This window comes from Poecilia reticulata, chromosome 9, assembly GCF_904066995.2.
Source record: "Poecilia reticulata chromosome 9, P_reticulata-male-v2, whole genome shotgun sequence".
NCBI classification, from domain to species: domain Eukaryota; kingdom Metazoa; phylum Chordata; class Actinopteri; order Cyprinodontiformes; family Poeciliidae; genus Poecilia; species Poecilia reticulata.
In genome coordinates this window covers 20,608,491-20,624,693 of record NC_088838.1, presented here as the reverse complement: position 1 = coordinate 20,624,693, position 16,203 = coordinate 20,608,491, and the positions used below count along the sequence as shown (strand labels likewise).

The 16,203-nt window shown below is 37.6% G+C and overlaps 1 protein-coding gene across 8 annotated transcripts in view; it reads right to left on the bottom strand.

Annotated features, from left to right (window-relative positions):
• frmd3 (FERM domain containing 3) overlaps positions 1-16,203 on the bottom strand; it is a 53,449-nt gene that overhangs the window by 12,497 nt on the left and 24,749 nt on the right. For 2 of the 8 annotated variants that reach the window (XM_081610696.1, XM_008418442.3), the window contains exons 4-14: positions 13,404-13,485; positions 11,559-11,656; positions 9,591-9,714; positions 8,467-8,554; positions 6,905-6,993; positions 6,607-6,670; positions 6,244-6,345; positions 2,949-3,037; positions 1,442-1,516; positions 309-377; positions 63-187 (exon numbers count right to left, since the gene is read on the bottom strand). In XM_081610696.1, coding sequence (XP_081466822.1) covers positions 63-187; positions 309-377; positions 1,442-1,516; positions 2,949-3,037; positions 6,244-6,345; positions 6,607-6,670; positions 6,905-6,993; positions 8,467-8,554; positions 9,591-9,714; positions 11,559-11,656; positions 13,404-13,485 — 1,005 coding nt within the window. The remainder of the gene's footprint in view (positions 1-62; positions 188-308; positions 378-1,441; positions 1,517-2,948; positions 3,038-6,243; positions 6,346-6,606; positions 6,671-6,904; positions 6,994-8,466; positions 8,555-9,590; positions 9,715-11,558; positions 11,657-13,403; positions 13,486-16,203) is intronic. The other 6 variants (XM_081610698.1, XM_008418444.3, XM_081610695.1 and 3 more) reach the window with 5 other exon arrangements.

Here is a 16,203-nt window from a genome sequence, read left to right as displayed (position 1 = left end):
TGAGGCGTGTTGCAGGAGGACATGAAGTCGTAGGGTGTGATGTGTGCGCAGGTTCCTCCTACCGGGGTCTGCTGCCGCCTCTTCGTATTCGTTGGTGGATGGCAGTGCGGGTACCAGAGGCTCCATGTTCATGATCAGGTTTTTGTGGCTCAGAGAGTTAAAGCTTCGACTCTGACCAAACTGTGCTCTAGAAAAAGAAAAAGAAAAAAAACACACATTGAGACACATTCAACATGGAAAGTTGTTGTGTTGTCCTTCAGGGCGACCAGCTGTTCAGTCTTGAACAACTGGAGGTGTGTCAGTCCTACCTGTGAACCTCGGGCGGATCTCGCTGAATCTTGGAGCTGGCCTCTATCACTTCCTTTGCTACTTTTCCACTGACGAGGAAAATCACATACATGTTGATGGTTTTACTAACAAACATGTCACTTTTCTAAATACTTTTCTTTAGCTGTGAAGCCTCTAATATTTACGGTGTTAAAAACACGAGACTCTAAAATGTCAAAAAGCATATCAGAGTCAGGAAGAAAACCTGGTTGAGGTTAAGGAGGTTTCCACAGTGGTGTGAGTTATAATGCATATACCGTATGGTATTTTTCTAATTTAGCTGCAGACGCCTACAAAGAAAATGACTAAAATAAAATTGTCTTATTAGTTTTGCTGATGTTGCTAATAATTAGTGCTGCTCTTAACTGTTCCATTTCAATTCTCTCACATTTTGTAACATTATAACCACAAACCTCAATGCAGCAGTGTTGTTGTTTCACAAAATGTGATAAACTTAGTAAGTATAAACACATTTGTGAGGCATTGCAGCTCCCATTGTTTTGAACAATGGGAGCTTAGAGGTTTGTTTCAGGGTCAGCAGGCTCCACCGTCACATCTGCTCCGTTTGTGCAGACTGAGGGTAACAAGAGATCTGCATGGTGCAAATGTATACTTGTTACATTTATGTATTTTACTTTCCTATATTTCTCTATAGAGCAATTTCACAGTTATCATTTGTGTGAATGACTTCTATTCCAATAGCTGAAGAAACCAGGGATCATTAGTTGCGAATTAGATCATTATTCTGGGAAATTCAGCTTTTTTTCATTTTAATGAATAAACAGACAAAAGTCTGCCAAGTAACAGACAAGAAACTCAAAAGAAACAAGAACTTCTATGAAGTCAATAACCAGTTTTGATGCATTGAACTAGAAAGAAACAGCCAAGATCAAACTGGAACATGTGTAAGTGAATCTGATTCTGTCTGGATGAAATAGTTTTTCTTGTAAAGATGCTGAGATGAGATTTCATGTGAACTAGCGGGGCTAGCTCATGCTAAAGATTTCAGACTGCAAACCTCATCTAAAACAAAGAATGATATTCCTCTTATTTTTTCCATGCATGGAAAACGTTGCTCTCTGACATCACGCCTCCGCACCGTTTTCTGACTCACCTGTATCTGAACCTGCTGCCTTTGAAGAAGATGTTACTGCTCGAGACGGTCTTTATCTGACTCGACTTCACACACCTGACAGACAGACAGACAGACAGACAGACGGACAGACAGACAGACAGAGGAAGAAACAGCAGCAGACATTAAGCTTCAAAATGCGACGCACACCGCAGTTTCACAGTGAACATTAAAGAATTCAGGAACTTGTGGGAACATTTTTCTAAACAACTCAAACAACATTATTAGGTCTTTTCACATTGGTTATTATGTTCTTTAAGCTTTTATTAATAATCTTCTTTCCATTCCTCGTGCTTCAGCAGTATTTACAGAAAAATGGGAGAATATTTTTTTATATTTTTCATAATAAGATCTGACTATCAGCGATCAACAACCTCATCCTCATGTCCAAACTTGATTTATTGTAATTTGATTTCAAGGTTCTGATGCTTGTCGGACATCTTAGCTGACTTTTACTCCCTCCTTCTCTCAGAGACACACTAACCCTTTACAACCTCACTGTTGATTCTGGCTGCACTTTATTGTTTTTGAGTGAAAGGATTTTAATTTTTTCCAGAAAAATGTATTTATCAGGTATAAGAGGAAGCCTTACATCGTGACAGATAAGGACTTGTGATAGTGTATTCTTCATAAGTGAGTCAAATCATGTCTAAGTCTGACAGAGATGTTTTTGAAGCCATGTGAACTCGGTGGCTAAACTTTATAAATTGAGGGGTAAAGTTAATCAAAACCTCTTCATTTTTCACCTTAAATGGCTGAATTTATGAATTTTTCATCACCGTTCCTCCTGACTGAACTGGTGTGACTGAGTCAGGTTTGTAAGTTTATCAGATTAAACTTTTAAAACATTCTTTCTGCAGATGTAAAGACTTTTCACTAAGCCCACAGTAGCTGTAAACAGAAAATGATCATAATTAACAGGAATAATGGCTTGAAAATATCTGTCTGTGTATAAAAGTTATGTGTTTCACTTTATGAAGTTGCCGAACTAATAACAATTTTCAGTGATACTGTAACAAATATGATTACATTTTGACTTTTCAGTTGACTTTGTGATGACTCAAATATTTTACCTTGTTTTGTTTCATTTCTGTGACTATTAAACTTTTATAGTTGTTCTTGAAATTAAATCTAGATTTTATCTTTTATTTGACCTTTTATCTATATTTTCATTAGTTTGAACTTAATTGTAATACTCCTGAACATTCTCAACTATATTTACCTCTTATTAACTTAATCACCATTTCTGCTTGTTCTCCTTTGATCCAACGCCATTTATGAATACTTTATATATTTCCATATAGTTCTGCTTTCTCCCTAATTTAACATTATTTTCTTCTTTAGCTGCTTGACTTTTAATTTCTGCTGTTTTGTCTTTTGCTAAATATTTTCATATGTTCACTTGAGACAAATATTTACAGAAAATCTTGATGAAAAAATGCACATCCAGAAAATGTACGTAACACTGCATGTGTGTTTGCAGACGTACTTGTAAAAGGCCTGGTTCTCCACCCCGCACTTCCATAGGTGCTTACATGCTGCAGGAGTCGAGGTGTGAAATGTCAACACCAGCTTTTTCTGCACAGAAATAGAGAGACAGAAAGAAAAAAAGAGTGAACGACTGCCCAGAGAGGCATAAATAAGGGGAAGTGCTGAACATAATGTGAGGGAGCTGCACAAAACGCTGACCCATAGATCCAAAGCTGTAAGCTTAGCAAGATATAAGACAGATATAGTGATTTGGCCACCGTGTTCAGCAGTAAAAAGAGCTTGTAGCTTGCAGAGGATGGGTCTTTATGGACAGGGAGAGGGGATTTATTCCTGTAGATGTCTCGTTTTCAGGCCTGCGTGTTTGGCAACATGAGATACCAGATCGATATCGCTCAAATGCAAAGCGCAGAGCGAGCGAGAGGCAGAGAGGAAACAGTGAAGTCAATATAATGGACAGAGTTACAGTAACACAATATGAGGCTTACGTCAGAGCCAAATGAAAGTGGCACGAACAGCTTTGATGTAATTTTTTTTTGTCCAGTCTGTTTCTTTTCCTGCACAGCTCCCTCTTTGTCATGCAGCAGGGGCAGTGCCTTGCAAAAGTATTCATAATCCAACGTTTTCATATTTACTCACATTAAAGCCACAAAGCTCAGTGTACTTATTTCAATTTGTATATGACAGACCAACATACAGTAGTGTAAGATTGTAAAGTGAAAGGAAAATGATACATGGTTCTCAAAGGTTTTTAGAGTTAAAAATCTGAAACAATTGATAAGAGCCAATTAAACTTGTTGATTAGTATCAGAGTCCATTTATGCAGTTTAACCTGAATATAAATACAGATTCTTGTGAAGGTTTGTTGGAGGACATTAATAAACGACCAGCAACGTGACACAGCGAACAGGTCAGGGATCAAGCTGGGATAGATTATGAAACAATATCCAAAGCGTCAAACGTCTCAGCGCACTTTTCAATCCATTATGCAAAAATGAAAAGAGTATGGCACAACTGCAAACCTACAGAGACACAGACAGCTCCACCTAAACTGGCAGAGTTATGGAGCTGCTTTCATCAAGTAAAAATCCTCGTTGGACTGTGGCTGAACAATGAGTTACTGAACTGGACCAATAACGCAAATCAGCTGTACATGAAGGGACACAGCAGGAAAAACCTTCTGAGGAGACCATCATTTAAAATGTGCAAGAAGCTGGATGGATGTTTTATCTAGTGATTGATACTGAGAGGAAATCCTCTGCTAATAGCCTGCTAGTCATTTTAGACGATGCTCGTCTTCACCTACATAATGTCCCTTTCTTAAACATCTTTAATTTTGCATCATGTTTACATTAAGTCCTGCACACCATTCAAACTGACATCCCTTAATTTTTACAAAACACAAAAATGTTTTAAAGCCCATGTATCATTTTTTTTCCCCCACATAAAATCCCAATAAAATACACAGAAATTTGTGGTTTCAGTGTGAACAAATGTGGAAAATATTGCAGGCGAATGACCACTGTTGCAAGGGTGTGTGTATTAAGTTTGTACTGTGATTCACACACGTGAACTACAGCAGCTACATCTGTGCTTACATGTGTGTAGAAGAGACAAGATATTTAGAAATTATTGACAAATAATGTTTGGTCCCACTTTGGCTGAAACGCTGATGACCTGATGACATTTATCATGCAGTTCCTATGGAAGTGTACACTGCTTTCCAATTCCAAGTTGCATAATCTATTAAGTTGTATAATTCTACTATATTTATAATGCCCTCAATAATTCTTGGTACTTCTAGTAGATACATATAATAAAATGTATAATTTTCCACTGAATGCATTTAATCATTGAACAAATTTTGTGATGAGAAATACACTAAAATCATTAACCACACCTCAAATTTGGAACATGCCTTTACAGTAAGGCAGATTTATATTTACCTTAATTTATCGGAAACCAGATTAACTAATATAAATGTATCTTAAACAAGCCTTTACCTGAGAAAGTTTGAAGGTATTTATTTAAATTATTATACTGACAATTATGTATTTATAACACTAATTATATCTCTTTAGTCCTTGACAAAATATAAGGTACATGCAATTATGAAAAGCAGGGTGTAAGTTTGCAAGTTTCAAGGCTAAGTTTAACGCTGGATTTGGGCCTCTGTGGTTTGTTTGACATTTATATTCTTCAGATTCGCAGCTACTGACTTGTATCTATTTTTGAGTCTGCAGAAGATGTAAACATTTACATTGATCCAATTTAAAATGACATTGAAAAGGTTACGAGACGAGGAAGAACAGGCTTTTCAAGCAAGTGTTGTATTACTAGGGGAGTAAAAAGTTGCAATCAGCCCAAGGTGGGAAACACGGAAAAAATGATCAGTTTTGTGGAAAACTTTTGTAAAAAAAAAAAAAAAAAAAAAAAGCAAACAATAAAATAAAAATACACACACAGACACACGTCTGCAGACATAAAAGGAAACACTCAAAAATGAATATGTTAGGGAACATTGTTGAAACGGGGAAAAAAGGAATCGATTATGCATCTTGACGTTGCATAATCTACAGTAAGTGACGATGGAGCTGTGAGGGTCATTTTGATCATGTGGCTGCAAAGATTACGGGAGATAGTCGAAAATAAATTTACAAATCATTTCAAAACAGTGGCGATACGAGACAAAAACACACAAACAACAATGAAACAACAGAAAACGTCACTCCAATCATTCTCGGAGGTGAGGGCAGGTCTGCAAGGAGAGGTGTTGTGTTGAGGATTTAATGCTTGGTGCCACTGCGGTTACTCATATCTACTCACCAGTGAAGACTATGTTTTTTTACACAGAGAGAAAAGACAGAAACACAAAGATAAATCTGCATCTTCAGCCCTTTGTGAGTTGCCAAACAGACAAGCAGGCACACTGACATGCTAAGCGGCGATGGAAGAGCCGGGTTAAGCTGCAATGGGAAGAATATTTATGAGGCTTGCTGAAACCAATCAGCTGAAAGGTAGATTAAAGAGCAAGCATGCCGTGGTTGCGTTAAACACAGTTTTATCAAAAATAAGTGAAGCATATATGCAAAGCTCTGAGAATGCTGCTCCAAATCTACCAAACGACTCTGCAGGAAGATGATCAACACAGAGATGAAGCACGCGTCCCAAATGTTAGGACACCTGCTGCGGAGCGATGCACGTCTCCATCGTTATTTATCTGTGATGTAATGCTTTCATTTGGACCACAGTCAAACACATAATGCGAGGGAGGAGATTAGTCGTAACACACCCACCATCCTGTTACATTGAATCCTGCCTGTTAAGGAGATCTGAAACAGCGACACACATATAGATTGTGTGTGATGGTGGACAGGATTACAAACGGTACAGTTAATCTGACAACGATGACGGGACAGGAACACGGAGGGAGAGAAGGGAAGAATAGAAAGAGAGAGAGAATGAGGGACGGAGGAGAGTTCAGCGGGATTTTATCTGTTTCCAAACGATAACTGTGGCTCTAAATCACAATGGTAGAGCGAGGAGATATTGATTTAACATGGTGATGAAGATGACTTGTGGCAGTCAGAGAAATCTGCATCATATTTTACTTCGCAGTAATAATAATGTTTTCAAAAATGTACAGGAACAATGCTCACCTCTTTTTGGACTCCGATGACATAAAAGGTTTTGCCTTCAAACTTTAACTTGCTTACGTCACCCCTGCAAAAACAAGTCGCTGTCAGAATATTAAACATGCTTGTAGCAAAACTTATAGTGAGACTCTGCTGCAGTGTTGTGAGAATTTAAAAAATGAATGAGCTCATAACTTTTCAGACAATATGAAGGCCAATACAACAACTTATATGTCACTTCTGGTTAGTTGTTTCTGGAAACAGAGTCAAATATGTCATCTGTAACTTTTTTAAAAGTCTTATTTCAGACCCTGGTTTTTACCATTTGAGGAGGTGAATCCTCTTGTTTCCCTGGAAAACCACAAACCCCGTGGCCGTGAAGCCCAGAAAGGCAGTTGAGCCTGTAAAGTCCTGAAAACACAAACACAGCAGGGGGGAGAGCGGGGCGTCAGTGATCTCCAGGAAAATGACACCTGCACAAAGTTAATTAGTAAGATGGAGAGAGACAAAATAAACGACAGCAGATCAGAACAAGGCAACTATTCTCTAATTATTTACAGTCTGAAAACAGTTTTCAGGTATTGTTTGAATGTAAATCACACTATTCCTCTCTAATTTTGTCTACTGTTTCACCAATCCTCTCATCTTTTATCGAAAGGTTTGTGCATAAAGCACACAGAATAGATGTTAAACACAGTTTTCTCAGGTTGAGTATTTTAATGGAAACTTTGGCACAAAACATGATTTGTGTGGATGAGCAAGTCAAACACCTGAGTAATGTATGGGACTAATTTATCTGTCCAGGAGTCTCAGAGTTATCATTACCAGAAAAAGGAATTTCCAAAATGAGCTTAATTATTATTTTCTGTGTAATTAAATATTTTTACTCATAACTAGATTTGGGGACTAATTTGCTTTGATTGTGTTCAGTGGATATCTTGGGTTCTTAGAAACCTCTGGTTTTAATTTTTTGTCAGTGGCTCTGTTAAAAATATCAAACTGGGAAAAATGTTGATGTGCTCAATACTTACTTATTTATGCTTGTTTTTATGATCTATAACCTAATTGAGTCAAAACAGGAATTACAACAAATCAGATGAAAATCTATTAATTGACTGAGGGGACATGGAAACTTTAAAGTATATATTTTGTACTTTATTATTAATTTATTATTAATATTCCCGCTCCCAAAAGAAGTACAATTATATATTTAAGAAACTTTATGAGATGTGTTTTCAGGCTGTAAACTACAAATTCAGCAGTACGTGTTACAGAAAGAGAGCAAAGACGGCTGACTTACTACATCGAGGATTTGTTTAGATTGATCAATAAGATTATTGATTCCTGGAATGTTTCTGTTTTCGTTTGCTGCAATGATATCCCCAGAGGGAAATTAAAATCCAGGAAGTAATCTGGCCTTTGAAGCCTTTTCTCATTAATTTAATTTCTGTCTCATCCTCGAAAGACTGAGACAACAAAGCTGGGTTTGTGTCCGGCCTTTTATCTGCTTAACTGTAAAGGTCATAATGGTAAAATATCCATTAGTAGTGAATTACTGTGGAAATGGTAGAAAAGTAGAATTAACTAGTTTCCTCATTTATACTTTTTTAATAAAAATTAATTTAAAAACTATTTTTAAACTACTTTCTTTATATGTCAAACATATTCAACTTTTTTTCTTTTTTATACCTGATACAAACCCACAAGTATGACTGAATTTACAGAAAACACAGTGAGGAACAAATGGAAACATGTACAATTAACACAATTCATATAACATTACTTTTTATCATAGGGAAAACATTCTCATAAAAATAGACTTGAAACACCTTGAGCAGATGAATTTTAGCAATAAGGTAAAGTTTCACAATCTAGATTAATCACCTTGCATGGATGGGGGTCGACTCCATACGTTTCCAGGTTGTGGGCTCTTTGAAGCATATTTAACTCCGCCAAGGCTGCACACTGGCCCCTAAGGGAGACGAAGATGCACAGGACGCACAACCAACATCATCCCCATTTTATCACAGACACAGTGTGTCACCTAATGTGCCATTTGCCCAATAATTTCAACAATGATTTTGACTCTGCTCAGCAATTGATACAATTTATATTTTGGTTCGTGAACTCAAAATGAATAATGCCCACCAAACGCCAAATCGGTGTGTTATGTGGACTGCGGATTGTTTATATCAACAAACATCGCGGCCATGCTGCTACAAATGTTACATTAGCTGACATGGAGCCCGAACTTTTCCAAGGTTACAGCCAATCATTGACTCTACCAGGCGCTTCACTGAGGACACAGATACGACCCGTCTTTTAAAACGAACAACCACAATGTCACTGTGGAAGAGCTGCAAAAACACACAGATGTTTGTTATTAATTATTAATTATTTATTATTAATTAACGGTGAGGGAACTCTCACTCTCAGTGTAAAACTGTGACTTCTCTTTGAACGGTTTTGACTGTGGAAATCACCTGAAGCCTCTATTGCTCAGTGTTAATCTACATGCTGTTAATCCCGTCAGTCGAATCCGCCAGGGCAGACAAGAGGGAAATTAAGGATTTGCCTTTGATGTTCTGGAATAAAGTGTGACGGACAAAAGCAAATTTAACGCAGGCATGATAAACAACCACCCCAGTGGAGAGGGTTTATATAACTATAAAAAATGATCTTGTTATAGGAAGGCATTCACTATCCAAACTTAATACAGTGTGGCATGACTAGAAATATTAAATTATTACTTGTTAGTATTTTTCTTGAAATCTAGTCTGAAAGACTATTTTCTAAATAATATTTTAATCATATCAGTTTGTCTCTATTATTAACTTAATTTTACCATCTAAAATGCAGTGTCACAAAAAGAATAAGACACTCTTTAGTTGACAGTGAGCGTTACACCCTGTTCACAGCAGTGAACATCTGGCTTCACAAGCATCAGGCTGAAAACACGGGTCTCGGTCCAGGTAACAAGCGACTCTCTCTTCATCTTCTTTTGTTACCTGAGCTCATTTTTGTGTATTTCCATAATCTTCCTCTCCAGTTTGAGGGACTGTTTAGGGAACAGCTTGAAGTCTCTGATGTAGTCTGATGGATGCTCCTCTGGGTCATAATCTCCCAGCTCAGCTGCAAGAACAAAAAACAATTATATTTCTGACATCTGGCAGCATTGTTTTTGTAAAATAGATCATCTTAGAGGAAAATATGGAGGCAAGTCACATAAGCTTCTCAAGTCTTACAGCCTTTTTGTTGAATCTTCCTTTTGTTTTTTCTAAAGAAACTATTTATAGAAGAAGTTTGAGGCAGAAATCAGAGCCAATCACATTAAAGATGCAGGACTGAATAAAACTCAGTGGATCTTTGTCCCTTTATGTCTCAGTCCTTGAGTGTTTGACAAAGCAGATCGCTGGATACATGGTACAGATTTAAGAAACAAACCTAGGCTGATTTTAATGACGTTTATCTGGCATATTCCAGTTTATTTATGTCAACAATAAATGTGCTTCTTGCACCGGAACAGGCCATGGAGTTCCACAAGGTTGTGTAATTGAGACAATATGTTTTGCTTGATGTAAAGTTGAAACCAGATGTTTGCATACACTGAACAGAAAGACACACACACCTTTGTTTTTTCCTCACTGTTAAATAAGACAGAACTTTGTCTTATCTTAGGTCAGTTAGGATTACCACCTTTATTAGTATTTGACAGAGAGAGATGTCCAATACAAAAAAACAAAAACACACTAAATAATGCCCAAAAGAGACGAGTAACTATTTTTGTCAATAAACTTGCAGCTAGAATAAAAATGACCAACATTTTACTTTGCTGTATTTGACAGTCAATGTGCAGCAGAGGGAAAATTGCTTATTGGGTTCAGAGCAAATCCCTCTCACCCTCACTTACTTCTGGATCCATTCTTAATTAATAACCATAACAAAGGTTAAATGAAAAACTTGCCCAGAGTTTAATTTAACAATAATCCTCAAACTGCTCCCTAATCAACACCTTGACAAAGTGGGATGGGGACGTGTCCTCTTTAGTCGGAGCAGCCAATGATACGCCGCAGACACGCTGTGGGCTGAGATAACTGAGCGAGTCGCACTTTGCTCTCTGAGGACACGAGCCAATGAGACGATGTTAGCGCAGCTCAGAGCCGAGTGGATCAGCCAGGAGGCTCCATTTATATGGCAGAGCTTCATAATCCATATCAAAGTGGCTGTGATATGACGTTTATCTGTTACTGTTAATTGAGAGAAGGGAAAAAAACATTTTTAATCCTTATTCCCAGAGGTTTACAGAGATCGCTTGGTGTTTTAAAATGAGGGATTATAAGATAAGTCTAATAACTTTAGCTACAGCTGGTTAATGGGCAAGAACTAACTGGTTCCACAATGAAAAATCCTGTTTGTGTTTATTTCAGACAGTCCATCATTTAGGCCATTTATTTAAGCAGCAAATAGCTTAAGGGACATTCTGTTTTATGTACAGTATCGCCACATTTTCACTTTTGGTCATTTGGAAGGATTTGATTTTCAAGATGTAAGGTTTTCTCTGTGCAATGATTGAGCTGAAACACCATGCAGAGCTGGACACATTTCCCCCTGGTAAGGATGAGTAAAAAGCCTTAAAAACAAACAATTATTCTAGCAGCAGCGGGTATGTAGTAAATTACACAAATTAGGGAATTATCGTTTTCAAGAAAACCGCCGGTGCCAGAATGTGAGGCAAGAGTTGTGGAATAAGAAGAGCTGTAACAACGGCAAAAGGTTTGTTTTTAACAACAGAATACCCACAAAATTTTGTGATTTTATTGCAGGAAATTTTCCTTCCCCACCTTAAAATGAAAGATTTTCTCTAAATCTTTCTGATTAAGTACATGCTACTGAAATCCAAGATGAATTTCATCCATGAAATGAGTCAGAGACTGAAAGATCACACACAGTTTCCATGTGGCTCTGGTCCTCCTCACCTTGTACGATGCAGGCTCCCAGGTACGCCGCCTCAGCAAAGGGACACAGGAGGCGGCCGTGGTAGATGTCTCTCTTCAGCTGGAGGTACAGGAGATACCTGGCAGAATGCAAACAACCACACAGCGACAATAAACAGAGGAAAATACTTTGATTTGCACGAAAAAAATATTCTTAAAATGTGCAGTTATGTCTGTTTTGAATCCATCCACATTCAACAATTTTTTTTTTTTAAAGAATTATTTAAACAGGAGCCCTGCCACAGCGACAGCGACTACACCGCAGAGCGGTGCTGTGGTTACTATAGAAACAGCTTCACCGCAGACGTATCCGTGCTGCTAACATGCTGATTTGTCTGGTTTTACCACAGAGACAAAAGGAATGACAGCCATTCTGGAACCGGAGACACTTGTTGCTATGCTATGGATGCAGATGAGTTTGCATGAGAGATCACATGAACCAGTGAGACGATATCCACGAGATCAAACCGATTCAGCTTGGATGGTGAAAAGTGGCAGAAGGAAAGCATCACAGATTGAATGGAGAGAAAAAAGACTGATGCAATCTCTAAACAGTTTTATTTATAGGCTGCAGCTGCATGGAGGTATAAGCCTAAATGTAATGATGAGATTAAATTTCTTATTACACTTTCTGACTTTGTGTGTCAATCTGCAGATCTTTTCAATATGTGGTGCTCAGAGCAACAAATAGTTCATTTTTTATTTTTATTGTTTTTATTTATTTATTTACAATATAACTTATTTTTTGTCACTGTCATCAATGCTTTAAGTTAGTGGTATTTGTGTCCTTGTTGGGTTGCTATATAATGTATGAAAAAAAAAAAAACATAAGTAAAAGAAATCTGTGATTGGGAAAATATTAAAGCCCTGTACTAAATATAATCTTTCTGATGAAAGAATGATGCTCAGCAGATGCGAAACCTCTAAAAACCGGAGCTGGCAGTGAAAACAACTTCCTGAGCCATCATCTCTTCTAACCACTTTTCACTGGTGAGAAGCTTCAAGGTGCTCAGAAGGGATCTGGACTTCTTTTCTTTATTTTTTGAATAATATAATATGTTAATTAATTTAAGCACTTTGGATATCGTGTCCTAGATGGCTGAGAATCTACACCGGTGCAGTGAGAAGATCATATCACATGTTTTTCCTGGCAATTTCTTTTTTTTATGTGATCTCAGATGTTTGCATGTTTGTAGTTCTTTTTAACTGAAAACATTTATTTGTTTGATTTAAAGAGACATCTTTTTTTACATTGCTTCTCACCTTTTGAGATCTCACATGAGCTCCTGACGTGAACCACCTCCTCATAGTTTCTCTCTGTGCATATTGTTGCTACATGGTGCTACTGGCACATGGCTATGTTTACAGGTTTCTCTTGCAAACACAACATTGCTTCAGTTTTTTCACAAAAAAGCTTTTTAAATTTGTCTCTTATTTCTATTTAAGTTTTACATTTTTAACATTTGTGTTAATATGCATGCAATTTGCCTTTCACTTTCCTGCTGGTACACCTGAATTTACCAACTTTTGGACAATTAAAATATGTATATTCTGTCAATGGGTTGCTAAACATACTGGAAAGCTGTTGCTCCCCCTTCCCCAAAAATTGTATCTGCTCATATTAAATATAAAAAGCAAAAAACTATCCCTTGCATAGAAATAATTAATTTCTATAAATGACATTAATCTGTGACCTGTCCAGGATGAACCCTGCCTCTCGCCCGGAACGTTAGCTGGAGATAGGCACCAGCAACCCTCCCGACCCCACTAAGGGACGAGGGTGTATAGAAAATGGATGGATGGATATTAATCTGTGTTAGTTTTTACCTGGTGAGCTCCTCCTTAATTTTCATTGGCTCGTTGGGGTAGAACTTGACCCGGAAGCACATTGTGAATGGCTGCAGAGCTGCTGAGGACAAGAGACACAAACACAATCATTTTTATTACATTTGGATATTATTGAAAAGTTTTATTTGTTTCTCTAACTCAGCTCACCAAGTTCAACACATTATGTAGACATCGTTCACCTTACTCCTTACTGTTGAACAGTAAACTATCTACTGCAGGTCGATCAGTAGTCAGGATGTGTGAACTGAAACTGTACCAAAATAATGTGGCTAATTCACAGCTATAGAAGAAGGGGGGGGGGTGTAGTTTCACAAAGGGCTAGACTGGTTTAGATAGTTTATTTCCACAATAAATGAAATTTTTTATAACTGCTTTTCGAATTTACTCTGGTTATCTTCTGGTAATTTGTTTGATAATCTGATAAGTACGTTTTCCTATAACTGCATGTGATATATCTGGAACATAATTTTCTGAATAACGTCCAAGAGATAAGCACTGTTTGCTTTCCTCTGTTGAAGTCCATCATGGACTTAAACGTGTGTCACTCATCTTAAAATTCACCAATTCTTACATTTTATTTGATCTCGGACCAAACCTTATGTTAGGGTAAATGAGTGTAGACAAAGTTTAGAGCAATGACAAATAAGAACAAAAGCAGAAAAAAAAATTGAGAACAAAAAAGAAAAAAATTAAAGTGTGTCCCAGAAAACAGTAATTTGATTCTGACAGTAAGTGCATACGGCAGTCTTAAAGCAAGGTGTCCTGGTTTTCCGTGAAATCCAAAACAGGTGTCTCTCTGTGAGATTCATAACATTTGATTCTGATGAATCTGAAGCCTACTTTTATACGGGGCACAAACAGATACAAAATTCCAACATTAAATGTTCGAAAGGGAGAGTTACCGAGGACGAAATGAATATCCTCTAACCAGTAATCTTCACAGTGTGCCCCCTCCAGCCTGACTTTAAGAGCAGGAGCCCCTATGGTATTATCTAGCCATGAAAGAAAGGGGAAAAAACAGCCCACATCTACATAATACATGCTGAGCAATGTGAAAGATGCAATCCTCCCACCAGCTCCCAAAGAACTTGAGCTGAGTATTTGCTCAGGCTTATGGGATGGCAACAGTGTCTCTGAAAACATTTCTGAGAAAGGCCGTCGGTACAAACAAACGCCGGGTGAATGTGACGTCTACCGACGTGCGTAAGCCGAGAACCACAAAGAGTCCTGAAAACACAAGCCACTGAAACCCAATTTAGGGAGAAAAATCCTGCTGCATGCAGAGCTGATGTGTCATTTCAAATCAAATCTTTTCAACGCTCTTCCTCCATCCTCTTCTTTCTTTTCTTTCTCCTTCTTTCAGTCTCTGTCAGCTTTTTTTTTTTTTATCTCAAACTCGCCAATTTCTACTATTCAATTCAGTGATGTGACTTCCCTCTTTAGCTACATTATCAATCAGTGTCGCTCAGTCAGTCTGAATTAACCCTGGAATATATTGGCTTTATTACTCTTCCAACATCCCATCTCAGTTTGCAGTGATATCCATAGTCTCCCATTTTCACAGAGGGAGAATGTGCAGCTAATAGTTCTTTTATTAATTTATGGACAGAAAGAACAGTGCAGTCATTAGAAGAGTGGGTGAACTTCAGATAGCGAAATGAGGATATAGGAAGGAAGAAAAGGAAAAAAATGAAGAGAACATCCAGACTAAAGGGAAAATTATGAGAGAACACAAAAAAAGATATATGAAAAGCATGGAAGCCAAGAAACATTAAACCTGGGAGTTTGTAAGGAAGATCTCAAAACCCCCAAAGTGGATTTTGTTTAAATTTTTCATCAAGCAAAGGCGCATTTTTATCCCTTGATGTCATTTTAGTTTCACCAAAATTAAATATATCCCACAGCTTGCTGCAGTGAAATTTGAAACGGTTTCTCAATAAGTACAGATTCAATAGACGGTATCTGCTTCCAATCGCTGGTAGAAAACACAAAGCTTGAAGTAAACTGCCTGAATGTCACATATCAGGTTTCAAACACCACAACAAAAACTACAAGGAAATACTTGTTTAAAGGCTCGTTTGCTAACTTATTGTGAGCAGATGTGAATAAATCCTTTACCTACTGTAAAAACCTCCAGAAGCTGATCAAATGAAAGCATCTTTTCTGGTGTAAACTGACACAAACTGGCTATATTTGTGAAACCGACTATTTTATGTGTCTTTAAATATTCTGTAAGGGCACAAAAACTATTTCCTGGAAGTGTTTATCGGTCAGTTAGGGTTACCAAGATTAATTATATGTGCCAGAATTAGGAGCTTAAGTAGGTTATTAGAAAATTCTGGCGCACTGAGGCTTTGTGAGGCCCTATCAAACATTTACTTTGTTGTTCTTCAGCCACTTTGTAAATAATTTGATATACTGAGGGTTGTAGTGCATTTGGGCCACCATTTTTAACCTTTTTTTATGCTACCTTCATTTCACTTCACAATGCCATTACTATTTCGCAGAGTTCCTTCTGGAGCAAAACACCCACAAAGCATCATGCTGCCACAACCGTGCTTCACAACTGAGGTGGTGTTTTCAGGCATGCAAGCGTCTCCCTTTTTTATCCAAATGTAACAACGAGCATTATTGGCCAGACAATTTAATTTTAGCTTCATAAGACCACAGGACATGTCTGGGAAAATTAGGACCTTAGTCCTGAGCTCTCAACAGCTTTCAAAGCCATGGCATCATCATCATCATCATCATCATCATCCTGGGCTTTCAGAAATAGCTT